This window comes from Fusarium oxysporum, chromosome II, assembly GCF_013085055.1.
Source record: "Fusarium oxysporum Fo47 chromosome II, complete sequence".
Classification (NCBI taxonomy): domain Eukaryota; kingdom Fungi; phylum Ascomycota; class Sordariomycetes; order Hypocreales; family Nectriaceae; genus Fusarium; species Fusarium oxysporum.
In genome coordinates this window covers 1,393,372-1,409,123 of record NC_072841.1, presented here as the reverse complement: position 1 = coordinate 1,409,123, position 15,752 = coordinate 1,393,372, and the positions used below count along the sequence as shown (strand labels likewise).

The following is a 15,752-nucleotide window of genomic DNA, read 5'->3' as shown; positions in this document are numbered from 1 at the left end:
CGGCTGAAAAAATCAAAATTGATTTCTAACGCTGACTTTTAATGCTCTGCCCAAGCCTTGGTGCAAGCGAGTACAAATGAACAAAAGGCTTCGGCCACTATAAGAATATCTAGAAACATATGTCCTCGTCATCGCCCCCTTGACATGAGTCCACCAAGCTCGACATCTCACGTCTGCTTCTTCTGTGGCCACTCAATAACACAAGTATAAAAACGAAGGTATTCACAACGCCCGTCCCAGCAAGCCCCAATTCTATCTAAATAAACGTTATGCGCGAGGACTATACTCCACACGAGAGCCCTCCATATCTTCCCAGTATCAGGCATTAACGGGCTGCACGGGCCGGCTCGGAAGCTGCTCTATATCTTGAAGCGACTCAGAATCCGAGTCTCGACTTTCAAGATCGTCCTTCTTGATGCTTCGGCCTCTTCTTACACCGGTACCGTCTGACTCCTCGTCCGTCTCTGTCTCCATGGGAGGTAGGGGACTGCGGCGCCCATCTGAGAAGCTGACTGCAACCTCGCTCTCCGTGTCCGATGGTATTGTTAACCTACCACCAGCTGATGTGCTTCTAGCTGCTTGGGCGGTCGAATACTTCCTATGCAGTTCGCGGAAGCTTCGTGCGGTTGCAGTGCTTGCGCTTGCAATGGATTCTCTACGCTCACTCGGCTCCACCGGCACACCAACGGCAGAGTAGAAGTCCTCATCCTCTGGTCCGCTAGGCATAGGCGACAGCGGAGGATCTTGCTGCTGTGAGGACTTTCGAGCACGGATTTTCTCATCATGGGTCATGTTCTGCAGGCCATCACCAAAGTTAATGACTGATGCCTTCTTGCCATGCACCACGAAGCTCCCCGTGCCTCTAGAAAGCTGGTGCTCTTGGGTCGATTCTTCCCCTGACCCGGCGACCTCCTTGCCCTTGCGGCTGCCACGGTGGTGCGAGAGATGTCCAGCGCCCTCTCGAAGGGTGCGTTGCAGACTACGGCGAATTTTGCTCCTGTCACCCTTGTCTGTGGGTGTCCCAGACTCTCCGGGTACATCAGCACCTGTCGAAACAGTTGCTTTGTCTGTAGGGTCACGGCTGGGTCGTTGCTCAAGTAGGCCAGCCTGCTCCAGGAAGTCTCGTTCATCGGCGTCAGGATCATGGTTGCCGTCGTCCTCCTTGCGCAACGGTGGCTTGTTGCTTTCATCTTGGGCCGAAGGGGGTTTTGCTAGCGGTGTGGAAGGGAGGGATGCTATGGGAGACTGGGCGATACTGGATATCGACCCGTGTCTGGTGCTAGCAGCTTCTGGTCGAACGAAGGAGAGATCGCGGGAACTATGCCGGCGTTTAGTGGCACTCTGAGGAGGTGTTGTAAAGACCTGGTCCAGAGGTGAATCGACATCCTCTGTGACTTCGGCCGTGTTAGGGACGTGAACGACCTGAGGCTCGGTGGGTGTTCTTGGGTCGGCCTCGGTTCCAGAATGATGCGTTGACCGCGATCCTCTACGTCCCACGTTGACCCGTGGCGTAGGTGATCCTGTTCTCTGTGAAAATCGGGTTGACTGTTGCTTGGTAGGAGTAAAGGTCGATGATGGGTGTTCTTCTTCGAGATCCTGTATCAAGATATCACGGTGGCATTTGTGTTTCCACATATCTTGGCGTGTCCACTTGAGCTGAGCAGATATCCGTGCAGCAGCAGATAAAAGCTGTTCCCTCGTTCTTGGCTGGATGGGCGCAAGGATCAGCAGGTGGCGTGCGTTCCTTAGCTGGTGCTCCAGCTGTTTCTGAATCTCCTGCACATGCTCATCAGCTTCAGCAATCTTCTGCTTCATCACGTCTCTTCGAGCAGCCGAGATATCTTCAGCCATTTTATGGTCTATTCGACTCCTAGCGATAGACACGGGTCCGGTCGGTGTCTGGATGAGGGTGGCAGCATCAGCGCTATCCAGTCGACGTAAACCTCGGCGACTCTGTCCATCATAGTTGCCGCCAATGACACCACGCATCTTAACGCCCGTAGTCCGAAAGGCGGCAGCATAGTTAAGTTTGGCGAGCCAGTCGTTCATTTCTTCTTCATTATCTGCCAATAGCACTTCTTCTAGACCACCCTGCCGCACGTAGACGAAAGCGTTCTTGTGCTTCTTATACGCCGCATCATGGAGGGCCACTGCAGCATAAGTTGACATGAGACCGTCTGGTTTAAACTCTTGGAGCGGGGGTGTGAAGATCAACGGTGTTCCATCATGTCCCGCCTTAATGTGGTTCTCATACTGATGCATTAAAGACTTCACCCAGCCTGTATTGCGGAAGAAGTAGAGCTGCGCCCCAGTAAGAATGGCGCCCCATTCCTGCCACGGAGATCTTGCCTTACGTTTCTTCGCATCTTTCCGCCAAAGTAATCCAACCTTGGTGACCTTGATGTCGACGATACCGGGATGTGCATCGGCCGGGTTGCTAGCTGTCTGTTCTGTCATGAAAGCGTCGGGTCGAGACCGGGCCGACACGATTTGCAGTACACCTGTTCTAAAAAACGTTTTCTGCAAGTCCTTCAAGTTCAGACTAGTCGCAGAGCCTAGATAATTGTAGTGATCCTCCAACTCCATGGCGTCCTTCAAGTTTGGTCTCAGAGCATCAAGGCTTCCGTCCAAGATCAGGGTATAGGGATCGATAGGCTCTTTGACAGCTCGTTTTGCGGGGTCGTTTACTGTAGAGGAGATCAGAGGTTTTCGTCGAGATTTATGTGAAGCATAGCGGTCGCTTGTAGGGTCTAAATCATCCTCAACGTGAATAAAAGGGGTATAAGTGATGTTGTCATAAAAACATTCCAGAATGTCGTCAAAGATGCCCTCTCCGTTTGTGTTCTTCAAGTAATCAGCTTTTTGCATTTTGTGCTTGTTATTCTTGTTGAAGACATCGGTATGTAGAATGAGTAGGGAGAATGCAATGAAGTACGCCTGGTCAGGTGATGAGTAAATGCCTGGGTTACACTCGTGGTACCGGTTGGCAAACGCTTGTAAGCAACGGTCGATCTGCTGTGTTTCCTTAGGTAGCTCAGCTTCCATGAGCAGTTTTCGAATAGCCATATCCATAGGGTCACCAAAGAAGCTAAAACTACGCATGTAGCTCCGAAGGACAGCAGTCATGAATGGATCAGCGCTTTTTGAAAGAGTCGCAGCAATGATGCCTCGGCTTGCAACTTCTTCGACCCGCGCAAGATATTTGGCTGGTGACTCGTCTTCGTTGCGTTCTGGGAGAACAAAGGAGTCCCTGGCAAGCTGGAGTGAGTTGTTTTTAGATCCAATGGAACCGGGAGTTGTAGGAGTCATCGTGCCCTGACGACTGAGTTCCGAGTTCTGTCGCAAACGGCTGAGGCCAAACAAATCGCCGAAGCTCTTACGACCAGTAGAGGACGACGTTCGTGTCGTCGGCGGTAGAAGGTGATCGTCATTGGAGTCACGGCCCATCGAACTCATAGTAGAGGACCTTCCTCGCAACAGATCACCCCTAGTGGGCGAAGAATGCCCCGATTGAATTCCCCCAGGTGCCACCAGGGTGGTCGCAGGTGATTGGCCTGACCTTAAATCGGAATCTCCTTTGGTGGTGTTTCCACCAGCTGTTCGGCCGCTTTGAGCGGAAGCTGGACGTGGCGTTGAGGAAATCCCAAGGGATGAAGCCGAGGAGATGCCTGGGGGTGCTTTTCCCTGCTGCTGAAGATGCGCAAATGGAAAGAGAGGCTCTGGTGCTTTCTTATGCCGTCGCAATCGAAAGAACGGGCCTGATTTCTTGGGTGTCGTCTCTGGACTCTGGTAGGACGAACTCTGGTGAGACAAGCGATCGTTGGAGCTAGCATCAGACCTGGATGACTCGGAAGGGCGGTTTGGAGGTGTTAAGATTGTACCATTAGGACTACTTGTTGTAGCTGTTGTCGATGGTCGTGGAGATTCAGGTTCCTCCAGTGTAGCGAGCGTGGGGCGTCGTCTGTCATCAGTGAAGGATTTCCGAAGTGTCTTCTGGCGACCCGTTCCATTGTTAGTGTTGATGTCCTCACGGGGTAAATCCGTCGAGCGACGGAACCTGGCAGTCAGGCCTATCCGTGACGATTTCTTTTTCGGCCCATTGAAGTCGTTTGTTGGAGCGGTGGTAATGATTTCGGGTGCTAAGTCGAACATAGGTTAGCTAAGCATGTCCCAGCTGCGAAGTATGGTAGATAGGGGTGTGTTACGTCGCGGAACTGGCGGCGGCTTCTCGGATTGTTGCTTGGCTCGCAGAGATAGTTGAGAATCACTCGCGTTTCGGAAACGCAAGACGGAGAAGCGATGATGTTTGCTGTTTTCTTCTTGTATAGGAGGGGTGTCTGGGCGACTTCCTGGGCGACTCTCGGTTTGACTCTCGGGGAGACCTTCAGGACGGCTGGTTGTTGATTCGCGAGCTAACTCGCGAGGTTGCTGTGGGTGGGAAGACTCTCCAGGTCCTTGTCCCTCGTCATCGTTGTGGTCGGGCTGAGAAGGAACTGGAGGAGGAAGATCGCCGGATGCGCTGGGTTCGAAGAGTGTATGTCGGCGTTTTTCAGTGTCATCAGACAAGTTGCCTCGGCGGCGACGAAAAGCCATAACGGCGACTGATCATGATACGTAGCCAGCCCAGGCGTTGTCAAGACCAGGCGACGTCGATGAGAGAGCGTGCCAGTTGAGGGCGGCAGGCGTCTCACGACCTACCAAGCGAAAGGCTGGTACCCAGTCGCGGTGGTGTTCATTGAGACAACTCCAGGTGTCTAAATCGATGATAAGAATTCAGCAAGAGTGAATGTCGCGTGGAAGGGTCGGATTGTGAGCGTTGTCGATGCAGTATAGTTACTAAGGCAAGGTAGGTAGTTACTTAGGTTAGTAGGTAGGTAGTTGGAGGTTGATCCGTTTTCGATCACTTTGAGCATTCGCTTTCCGCGGGAGCTTTCCCACCAAAGCCAGGGGCTGCTGGTCGTGGCAGCCTCAATTAACCCAGCCCAGCCCAGCGCATGTCAGACTACCAATGCACAGTGTCCGGACCCACTGCTACAGTAGGTAAGGCATGTGGCTGGGAGTAGGGGGTTCCTGGGAGACCCGCTATAAAAGGCCCTTCAGGTGCAAAGAAGCTAGCCCGCCTGGGTTTATTAGTGTGGCTGGTGTAAGGAGGTGATGATTGAGAAACATTGTCCTAAGAATGGGCTGAAATTGCAGCTTATTTAGGCATCACAATGTTTTCTTTTTCGATATCTTTTGATCCTTCCTCAGGTGGCTATATTGTACACAGTATATCTGTAACGTGGCGATACGTGCTACGTAAGCCAAAGTAGGTGGTATATACAGTATCATCAACACTGGTGGTCACTTAGACCCTCTAGCATCCATAGACGAGAGAGTATGGATACAAATGTCGATTTTATTTATCGTAATTATTTAAAATTGGGACCGAGAATCCGAACTTGCTCTGATAGCCTCAGAGTACGTAAGCCCACGAGTAGATTCGAGAGTATTTGAAAAATGAACAATAACTTCATATTGTTTATTCATGTGCACCAGCGAGTCCTAAGAACAAGTGTTCATGTTTCAACATCTCCCTGCCCATGATATATCCAAGGCCACGCCACATATGGAAAGTGTCAGCATGGGAGGTTTGATCTCTTTAGAATGGTTACAAGGTACTTTTGCTATATTACTCAAGCGACATATGAGTGCAGAATATGAGACCCCTCGCGTGTACTACGTATAGTCCATTAATACCAACCTATGTTAAAGTTAGGTACGGATAGGGTAAACTTATGTCTGTGTCCTGGATCGAAGATGAAATGAGTAACTTTATTATTTCGAATCAGCGCCAGGCATATTGAATGATATTGGCACCCATTAAGAAAAGCTTGATATCTAGATAGCCCAGTGTTCAAAGCCATCTCTTTCCATCCACATGATAGACACCTTGAAAATACGTGGCGATTTCTGCTTACCTTTGGTCTAGTAACCAACTGTCAGCGGCAGCAACATTACCTTATCATTGATTCTTGTTCAGAGCGTCCTTGATAGTGTTTATAACTGTGTGTAACTACCAGTTGTAAGCTGGAAATGATTCGTAATATATGAGGTCCCAATGTATATTTCTGTGTCACTTCGTACTATGAATTAAGCATTTAAGAATGCCGTTACATATTAGCATAAACAACTTGTTAAATTCGACTGCCTTCTTAAAATTCAGTATTGTTCTATTTGGTTTATTAACTCTGATACTTCCAATGCGCCTTGCCAAAAACTGCCTGTCTCAATGGATGGACCAATTCAATAACTTCGACGTCGGACCCACATAAACCAGCGACAAGCGTCAGGTTGCGTGCGTTATCATCCAAGCTAACTAGAGGCAGTGTAATCTTCAGACATCGTCACTCATATCTTTAATAATTGTCGCTACATCCATCATACAGACTCATCAAATATTCAGCTGAGGGCTGATAGTCCTCCACATCCAATCCCGGCCACTTCAGGCAATCAGTATCAATTGATCGAGTCGGCTGCGCGTTCTCTTATAAGACTCAAGATGAGGTTGCCTCTACTGGCAGCGAGTCTGCTGCTTCTGCAGGCCTCCAGCGCCCACGCCGCTGGCATCGATACACATCGTGCCGTCCCAGATTTACAGAATAACGAGAATAACAATAATGACGCGAACAAACGACTCTTCCCTTTCCTTTCTAAACTTCGCGACAAGGCTATCGAGACAGTCTTCGGACGTCATCCAAGTAAAAACACCCCGCCGCCCGTCATCAATCAACTACGCGCACAATACCTCAATCAGTTGGTCCTCCGCTTCAACGTCACTACCTCGCACGAAGAGGGAGCCCTTGCCGATGCCGCTGCTCGACTATTTCTCGATGTCTGGGCTTTTACCGATGACTATGTCGACATCCGCCTACACGCTGACGAGGTTCGACCTCTGCTGAGCTTGCTTCCTAAGACACTACACGCATCGCACTCGATTCTGATCCCGGATTTGGCCGCCGCGGTCTATAAATCACTGCCTATCGGAGGAAACCCAGCTTATTACGATCCTAAGCCCGCCCCTCCGGTCCTGAAAGTCGCTTCTTCGCCTGGAGACAACCTCTTTTTCCAGGATTACCAGTCTCTGCCGGTCGTGATGAGATGGATGCGTCTCCTTGAGGCTATGTTTCCGTCCTATGTCAAGTACATCAACATCGGCAAGTCATACGAAGGCCGCGATATACCTGCCCTACGAGTGGGGATCCCGAACACAGCACCGGATGCGCCTCGGCGCAAAACAATCATGATCATGGGCGGCTCTCATGCTCGCGAATGGATCTCAACGAGTACTGTCAACTACCTGGCATGGTCCTTCATCACTAGCTATGGTAAAGAACGGATGATCACAAAGCTATTGGACGAGTTCGACTTGGTCTTCCTCCCAATCGCGAACCCTGATGGTTTCGAGTATACCTGGCATATCGATCGGCTCTGGCGCAAAACACGACAACAGACTAACCTTCAGTTTTGCCGTGGACTGGACCTGGACCGAGCTTACGGGTACGAGTGGGATGGCTCACAGGTTCAACGGGACCCATGCTCTGAGAGTTATGGGGGAGAGAAGCCTTTTCAGGCCGTTGAAGCGGTGCACATTGCCGATTGGGCGCGGAACCAAACCTGGAACAACAACGTTCGATTTGTCGGCTTGATTGATTTACATTCATACTCTCAGCAAATTCTCTATCCTTACTCTTACACTTGCTCCGTCGACCCTCCCAATCTGGAGAATTTGGAAGAGCTTGCCGCAGGTATTGCGAAGTCTATCCGTCTATCAAATGGAGAGTCGTACACGGTTGCATCGGCGTGTGAGGGTGCGGTCTCAGCACGGGAATTCAGCGGTGGTCGTTACTGGTCTCGCATCGAGTCTGGCGGCGGATCAGCTGTCGACTGGTTCTATCATGAAATGCGAGCTCACTACAGCTACCAGCTCAAGCTTCGAGATACCGGCAGCTACGGTTTCCTGCTTCCCAAAGAGCACATTGTTCCAACAGGAGAAGAGATATTCAATGCGATGAAGTATTACGGAGACTATCTCTTGGGTAACAATGGCATCGAGTCCATTACTGAGGCTGAAGAGGATGACAAGGTGGAGATGCATGAAAATCAGCCGGTCCAAGATTCTGAGCAAAACCCGACCGTTGGACAGGAGCTGAGAAGGAGAAGGCTTCGAAGGTGAAGCTGATGTGAGTTTGTACGGGATGCAGGAAGGTGTTGAATAAGGATTTGGTATGAGATTTACGATTGAGCATTATGATTTTTCTTTCTTTTTGGAATTGGTCAAGTTGCATGTAATGGACGGATACCGCAGGCGTCTAATGGTCACAGCAAAAAGCAGGAAATAGCAACGATGGGGAATTCGTGGCAGGTCTAGTTAAGTAAAACAGAAACTAATATCATGCATATATTACTTTTTTTTTTCTTTTTTCCTTCTCCAAAACTTGTCCGTCAGTCCGATTTAGTTGCCCATGGCAAACATGATGGAGGTATAGGCGGCCATGCACTTGAGCGACGTATCGCAGAGGAAAGAGCCGATTGAGCCACTAGGTTGATCAAGTTAGCAAATATCACAAGATGGAGACCACCTCAGTAGGTGTTACATACCCCATGCGTCCCTTGGGGCCACCAGCAGAGTAGCCAATGGCGTAGAATACACGAGAGAAGGCCCAGCCAGCACCAAGGACGGCAGAGGCAACGGGGAAACGAAGGCCAGAGATCAGAAGAGCACCAAGGAAAGAGATCTGGTTCTCGGTGAAGTTGGCGTGCGAGCGCTGGGCTGTAGAAGAGAGAGTTAGTACTTGAGACTTGGGTTGGGTGGGTGGTGGGTGGTACGAACCGCAGTTGAACTTGAAGGCCTCAGCGTCCTTCTCAGCGAGCTCGTTGGAAGCGTAGGCGACGGGATACTTGATACCGCTTCGCTTGCGAGCCTTGCTAGTGAGGAGAACGTGGAGAGTGTTGATGAAGAAGGTGGAGGTGGCGGCAACGAGGACGAAGCTAGGAAGAGTGTCAGTTGTTTGAGGTTGAGGTTGAGGTCGAGACAGTGGGATTGTCCCTTACCCGTATTCAGCGGGGAGCTCAAGGACGAGAGACATGATGGAGAGAGATGATTTAACTACGGAGGAGTATGAAACTGAATGTAGATAGATGGGCAATGGCAAGAGTTGAGTTGGTATGGTCTTGTCACGGTGTGGTTGGCGCCTTGGTCTTAAATAGTGATTAATGGATTCCCAGTAACGGGATGAAACTACCAACGGAACGGACCTAACGTGTCCGGGAGAGTCAGGTTAGCTCCACCTGGGGGAACAATCCACCGATTCTTCTAGTTGTCTCGTGAGTCCATGCCATGGCCAAAGCAGAATCGGAGGGTTCTAATCCTAGTTGCGGGAAAACATGTCAATTCTGTACAGTAAATACTGTCTGCATAAGACAGGTCATCCAGTCTTGTTCAGCCTCGGAGTATCGCTTATGCGTGCGAGATCCGCTCCGCCCGACGAACCGAATTCAAATACGCACGTATTTGATGACGCGAGTAATCCCCGAGTCTTGATTTTCGTACCGTGATCAGATTTCGGATTTCAATGCCGTCGGCATAATTGGATCATCCGATTCATTGGGTGTGAGGTTGAAAGTTGAAAGCTGGCGTAATTGATATGGGCCTAAAAACCAAACTCCGCAGCTACCAATGCAGGTACAAGCCAAAACTCCGCAGGGTGCTGCACTCCATATGATCCGCCAACTGCTGGACAATGAATGATGACTACCTATCAATATGACAATATCGATTGTCTGACTTTTTCCAGAAACGACAGTGGATCGACTTCAATGACACTGGCTCATACTCATCCAGTGCATCTCTCTTCAGGTGACCGCCATTGGAGACCCAACCCTGCGAAGACTCTCCGTTCTGCTGTTTCCATATCAGGGGCTTCATCGCCTCCAGAGGTTCCTTCAAGGTCAACCCATCTGCCATCGGCCCGGCGTCGTATTCCACTGCTGTCGAACTTGTATCCCTTGACTCTTTTGCAATAGCGTCGAACATCTCTCTGGAATGTCGTGCCGCCACTCCAACCTAGTACTGCACAGCCCACTGTCTTCCACGGACTGATAATGATATCGACCCGTCGATGCGGTGCATCTTTTTTGCTGGAGTCCTGCCAAACTACCAAAGCCTTGTCGAGTGTGTCAAAGCCTGAGCTGTTGGACTTTTCCCCTTTCCATGATACCGGGCGCTGTCCTCGATCAGAGTTGTGAGTCGACAGTGTCAGTGTATGTGTAATGAGTTGGGCCTTTTCGAGGGCCACGACAATCTGGGTTATCACATTCAGTGTTTTGTTCTCATTTCGGTGACTCAAAACAACATCAGCATCACCAGATTGTTGCTTGCCTCGCCGATAACCACCCACAATGACCATCTCAAATCCTGGGTCAATCAGGCGGGCGTGTTCCAGTATTGCAGCGGCAATGGTCGCGACTTCGTCTCGGGGGATCCCCAGCAAGAACTCGTTGTAATATTTGACACCAAGTTGCTGCGAACGACTGAGCGTGTTCCAGCCGAACTCGACCAGATCATCTAGATCTCTCCATCCTAAAGATCATTAGTTTCTCTTATGTTTGGGAAGCTCGTTTTCGTGCTCACCCTTTCGATAGAAGTCGCAGGCGGTGGCAGCCCCAACTCCCCATATGTTGTAAAAGAGCTTGAGGACTGTGATTTTAGGGTCGGCGTTGGCCTCGCGTACTTCCACTGATTCGCCTGTCTCCTTCCAGTGATGCCATAGTTCGGCGATTCTATCACCGCAACCTGGCAACCGCGCGACTTCTAAGTGAATTATTAGCTGCTAGTGGTACCAAACAAGATAGCAATACTCACCTTGGGCATTCTTAAGTGCGTAAGGGTACGCAGCGATCGAAGCAATGGATGTGGAGTAAGCTCTCACGCCAACCTCATCCTCTCGAAGTTGACGAATGGTCCTTATCTCAGTGAGGATGTTCACAAACGCTTCATTCGGTGGGTTCATATATGTCGGTCGCTGGCACGAATACGTGGTTCTCAGAAACTCGGGCATCACGGGCAGTGTGATGTCGTGTTCCGATGTCGTTTGATGAAGGAGACTGGGTGCATTTTGCGATATTGTTGTCGAGACATCATGACGCCTTTTGTGCTGATTAGATGGCGAGGTGCTTGTTGACTGCGCTTTCTGCTCAAGAAGGGCACGCTCCAGAATACTACTAGCTGGTGAAGTAGAGCCTTTCGGTAATACAGGTGCAGGTGTTGTCTCACGAGGCAAGACTCGATTACACTGGAAGATCAAGTAGAGGTCCACGGGTAAGAGTTCTTCCTTCTCCCACGAGTCTAGGAGCCATGAAAGTTTAACAACCTTGACTATGTCTGTCCCAACTTCGGGTTGTTCTTTGATTCTCCTCCGCTTAGGATCTGGGCTACCACCCGGGTCATCCGCCACAACTGGAGAATCAACTTGATGGCTCTCCTTTTGAGGTTCCTCTACAGAGGCAAACTCAAATTTTGCCCTTCTCAGCTCAAACTCGGCGCGTCTTTGCTGCGATATCTTTCCGACCACGATCTCAGCCTCTCTGATGTCATAGGTCAATGTAGGGATTCGTTCTTCGAGATCGTGCAGTTCTTCAGGTTTTAGATGTGTTGGGAGGAGGAAAATCCGCGGAAGGTTATCGAGTCTCATCACAGCAACCCTCTGGCAAATGTGCTTCAGCCTCTGGTGCGGATGGAGAGGATTCTGGCTATTCGTGGAATATCAAGGATGTGATGGTTGACGTGAGTCTCATAATTGCACGCGCCTGGCTGTCTGGATTAGATAATACAGTAAGTAGGTCATGAATTGTAAGATCTGTTCTTCGAATATGAGTTGTCTCGCTTTTCCTCATACAGTAGTGGCGGCGAGAGAAGCAGTTCGTTTGGTATCAATGACGTGGAGATGGACAAACCGTGAGGGCATAACTTAGAGTAGAGAGGAAATGGCTTCATTGTTGTGGGAAAGGACTCCGTCTCGATTTTATCCGTGTCAGCCACGGCTAGTCGCATACCTTATGCCCATAACTCCTTCTGCAGGTTAATATGCGACTTCCATTTTATGCCGTTACAGTTGGGAGGCATTAGGCAAGGTAATCCCAATTCTTCATTACTTGTTCAGGGCGAGCATATGGAGGGAGTGACCAAGACCATCGTGAAGCTTGTTGACATTGTGCACTTTCTTGTTCGAGATCAGAGAGAGACATTGGAGGCAATATTATTAACTTGATTTTGCTTACAAGTGTTTCATATTGATCCAATATAATCTATTCCTAGGTACATCATCTTTAAACCTTGATGCCCCGCGAGTCAAGTGTAAGTTTACATCCGTGTCTTTATAGGGTAGTCTAGATTGTCACTTAACGGATGGCTTGTGGGGGCTTGAACTCTGCGTTTCCCGTTTCGGGGAAGTGTGAGGCGTTAGCACATCTAGATCCGTTGATTGCTGACTTATGAAGAGGTTGTTACATTGCAACAAGGATATTGGGCCTCTACCGTAGTTGTTATATGAGATTAATGAGTAAGATGTTTAGCTCAAGATTGCTGAGAATGTATATTTATGTCGTAATCTTTTATCACGGCTTGGCAACATACGAGCGTTTCCATCGTAATTGACTTCAAGGGATATCTGCTGTAGATCTAGCGGCGGCGGAGCCGGCCATTTCAGCTCCGATCGGCCCATGCAACAGCGATTGGGGTCTCTTGTAGAGGACATCAACCTCAAAACCGTAAACCGCAATTGTATACTTGCATCTTTTCTTCTATTCTCCCAGCCTCTACTTCTTCTTTCAACCGCTTCTCTTTCATCAGCGCGTTCTTTGACTTGTATGATTCACTGTTCAGAACACAAAGTTACTGCCCACGCACCATCCACAGTCACATAACACCTTCTCCAATACTTAACACACCTCAGATCTTGACGGACCATGGATCTCGATATTGAGATGGACGATGCCGTCGACACGGTTCACGACGCACCTATTCTCGACGTCGGTCGCGATGATATTCTCGTAAGCTTGACTAACAGTCAGACTGCTGCCATCCGAAATTGACTTCCCTTTCAGCAACCTGACGAGCCTGAAGAGCCTGGCGAGGTGGCCGAAGACGAACCTCCGACCGACGACTCAAAGACCCTCATCCCGACAAAAATCCACATCAAGGGTGTCGACTCTCTACACACATCCGACATCAAAGCCTACGTCAAGGCTCACTTCGGCGATGTCGACAGAATCGAGTGGATTGACGATTCTTCCGCCAATCTCCTCTTTCCTTCTGAACCCACGGCGCGCGATGCAATTGTTGCCTTGAGCTCTGTTCCCGTCGCAGATGCCACAGCATTGGCAATTGGAGAGACTCTGCCTGCGAAGCCTTTTGAAGGGAAGCCAGAGATTTCTCTCCAGGTGAGATTTGCCATACAAAGCGACAAAAAAGAGGTTGGTGCTGCCTTACGCAGCCGCTATTACCTCCTTCATCCTGAGCACGACCCCGAGGAGCGACGACGCAGGAATCAGGAAAACCGGTCAAGGTACAGGGATCGTGACGATGGCTATCATAGGAGTGGCGAGGGCCGGCGACGACGCGCCTCTGACGATGACGTTGAGACGTTCGAAGCCAGCATGTACGATGATGCGCCTCGCCCAACACGGAGAAGACGCGACTCAGACATAGAGGAACGACCACGCTCATATGCCCGCGAGAATCAAGGCAAGGAATTGTTTTCAGGCCGGAAAACACAACGCGACCGATCTGCATCTCCCAGGCGCGATAACGACGGCGATGATCTAATGGGTGAGAGGGCTAGCTCATCTGGGAACAGAACGCGAGCGCGGGATCTTAAGGATCGCATATCAGGCAGTAACAATTCCAAGGAGTTGTTTCCGACCAAGAAGTCGATCAAGCAGTTTGGTGGAGGAAACTTGGATACCCTCGAGCGAGCGATAGGATCAGCCCGCCTCAAGGATGAGGATCGCCCCAAGATTGTTTCTGTGCCCAATGCACGAGGCGATGGTAACTCATTCAACATCCGCGGCATGGCGAGCCAGCAGGGGAGCGGAGAGGGCTTTGCGATTAAGGGTGCTGCTTCAGCTAACGCACGCGAATTGTTCCCTACTAAGCTTGGTAGCACCAATACTGGCAAGGAGCTATTTGGAGGAGGGAGATCGAAGCAACGACAGAAGGCCGAGGACCTTTTCTCCTAAATGGGGACCCCATCGAAACATGGTACACGCTATACAATAGCAACGGCCGAACTGGGTCAACAATACGGACGCATAAATGATGGGTGCTGGTGACTATATATATGGTTTTGTAACGATACCAAGGCGCAACCAAACAGATACATTATGGGCTCTTTCATCTGCAGTTCCCAGATGTGAACTCCAAACAGATGTTATATATAGATGATGGGCTGATTCCTGTGAAGTTTCGTGGTTGTCGTGACCCTGGAACTTATCCATCCACAGATGTTATGCTGCCGATTCCTACCACCACTTCTCAAGCATAACTCTGTTCTTGTCCATCCCACCGTCTCTTGTCAAGCCATCAACTATTTCATCCGTCATCGTCGCGGGGCCACAGACATATACCACACTATTGTTCTTCTCACCCATAGCCTCCTTCACGTCTTCAACTGTGAATCTCCTTTCATGAACATCAAGTTCACGGCTCTCGATATGCCCGTCATATATCCCTGTTGTAAACACTTTCAAGTCACCAATAAGTTCCTTTTCTGTAAACCATTTTCTGATTCTCTCCAGAAAAAGAACACCCTTGAGGCCCTGCGCAGGTAACTTGCTAGCGTAGAGAACCTTGACCTCAAGGTTGTATCCCTCTTCAGCTATATGTCCCATCATACTGACGAGTGGGTTGATCCCCACGCCGCCCGCAACAAACACCACATGGCTTATGTCGTTGAGGGGTATCTCAGATGGCGGGAAGACAAAGCTTCCTCCAACACGCACCTGTAGCTTGGAACCAGTAATATCGGACGGTGACTGCCAGAGCCATGCCGCAGGAGGGTTCTCTGGAGATTCTTGTACTGCTAACTCCAGGTAGGGAGACTTGGGATCGGAAGCCGCGCGAGGTGTAGATGTGAGTGTGAAGCCGCCTGGTTTGGGGTTCCCTGGGATGTATGTATCGAGCCATTGACCGGCCAAGAACTAGATATTGTCAGCATTCCTCCTGGCGAAAGAATTGGAATTAATATGAGATATGCTGTATGTACCTTGATTGGCCCCGACTCAAGTTTGAGACGATACAACCTAATTCGCTCATTCACCTGATCTATATGCTCAAGTCTTACATCCAGATGACTCTAACTCACCGAAGATTAGTCAATGCTATGCAATGAACTTGTATTGATATGAACCAACCTCATCTCGTGGCTCCTGAGCTGTCCTTTCTAGATGACCACTGCGTTGAGTCGACATGGCTTTTGGTCTCGCGCAGAAGGCTATGAGGTTGATGGCAACAAGTCCGAATCTTCGACCCGATAAAGAGACACAAGGACTAATGATTGCAAGTTTGAGAGGCATGAATTCACATAAAACTGTCCAGGGGCGATTATAGTCGATGGCCTCATGTTAGCATGTGCATGTCATAGTGGGGTGGACTACCATTGACATTAACTCACAAAAGCTGAGTCAGGCGACAACCTACAGAGTACACACCTACA

At 49.8% G+C, this 15,752-nt stretch overlaps 6 protein-coding genes across 6 annotated transcripts; 2 read left to right on the top strand and 4 right to left on the bottom strand.

Moving 5' to 3' along the window:
- Nucleotides 1-4: 4 nt before the first annotated feature.
- On the bottom strand, nucleotides 5-4,884 carry FOBCDRAFT_214290 (Arf family guanine nucleotide exchange factor SYT1). The gene is made up of 2 exons (XM_031172915.3): nucleotides 4,206-4,884; nucleotides 5-4,139 (listed from the first exon to the last, which is right to left on the bottom strand). The coding sequence occupies exons 1-2, from the start codon at nucleotides 4,591-4,593 to the stop codon at nucleotides 319-321; spliced, it is 4,209 nt and encodes a 1,402-aa protein (XP_031049700.2). The 5' UTR covers nucleotides 4,594-4,884; the 3' UTR covers nucleotides 5-318.
- A 1,426-nt stretch (nucleotides 4,885-6,310) lies between these two features.
- Nucleotides 6,311-8,432, top strand: FOBCDRAFT_214288 (uncharacterized protein). Its single transcript, XM_031172914.3, has one exon. The coding sequence runs from the start codon at nucleotides 6,542-6,544 to the stop codon at nucleotides 8,213-8,215; it is 1,674 nt and encodes a 557-aa protein (XP_031049699.2). The 5' UTR covers nucleotides 6,311-6,541; the 3' UTR covers nucleotides 8,216-8,432.
- On the bottom strand, nucleotides 8,433-9,296 carry FOBCDRAFT_214287 (uncharacterized protein). Its single transcript, XM_031172912.3, has 4 exons — nucleotides 9,094-9,296; nucleotides 8,873-9,030; nucleotides 8,641-8,812; nucleotides 8,433-8,579 (listed from the first exon to the last, which is right to left on the bottom strand). The coding sequence occupies exons 1-4, from the start codon at nucleotides 9,126-9,128 to the stop codon at nucleotides 8,495-8,497; spliced, it is 450 nt and encodes a 149-aa protein (XP_031049697.1). The 5' UTR covers nucleotides 9,129-9,296; the 3' UTR covers nucleotides 8,433-8,494.
- Nucleotides 9,297-9,875: 579 nt separating this feature from the next.
- FOBCDRAFT_287889 (uncharacterized protein) lies at nucleotides 9,876-11,824 on the bottom strand (the record flags this gene model as incomplete). Its single annotated transcript, XM_031172911.3, has 3 exons — nucleotides 10,904-11,824; nucleotides 10,673-10,852; nucleotides 9,876-10,621 (listed from the first exon to the last, which is right to left on the bottom strand). Exons 1-3 carry the CDS (start codon nucleotides 11,730-11,732, stop codon nucleotides 9,876-9,878), a joined length of 1,755 nt encoding a protein of 584 aa, XP_031049696.2. The 5' UTR covers nucleotides 11,733-11,824.
- A 973-nt stretch (nucleotides 11,825-12,797) lies between these two features.
- On the top strand, nucleotides 12,798-14,418 carry FOBCDRAFT_14059 (uncharacterized protein). The gene is made up of 2 exons (XM_031172910.3): nucleotides 12,798-13,089; nucleotides 13,144-14,418. Exons 1-2 carry the CDS (start codon nucleotides 13,006-13,008, stop codon nucleotides 14,275-14,277), a joined length of 1,218 nt encoding a protein of 405 aa, XP_031049695.2. The 5' UTR covers nucleotides 12,798-13,005; the 3' UTR covers nucleotides 14,278-14,418.
- FOBCDRAFT_287887 (uncharacterized protein) lies at nucleotides 14,419-15,507 on the bottom strand (the record flags this gene model as incomplete). The annotated part of the gene is made up of 3 exons (XM_031172909.3): nucleotides 14,419-15,237; nucleotides 15,303-15,392; nucleotides 15,451-15,507. 3 exons carry the CDS (start codon nucleotides 15,505-15,507, stop codon nucleotides 14,560-14,562), a joined length of 825 nt encoding a protein of 274 aa, XP_031049694.2. The 3' UTR covers nucleotides 14,419-14,559.
- Between the last annotated feature and the right edge of the window lie 245 nt (nucleotides 15,508-15,752).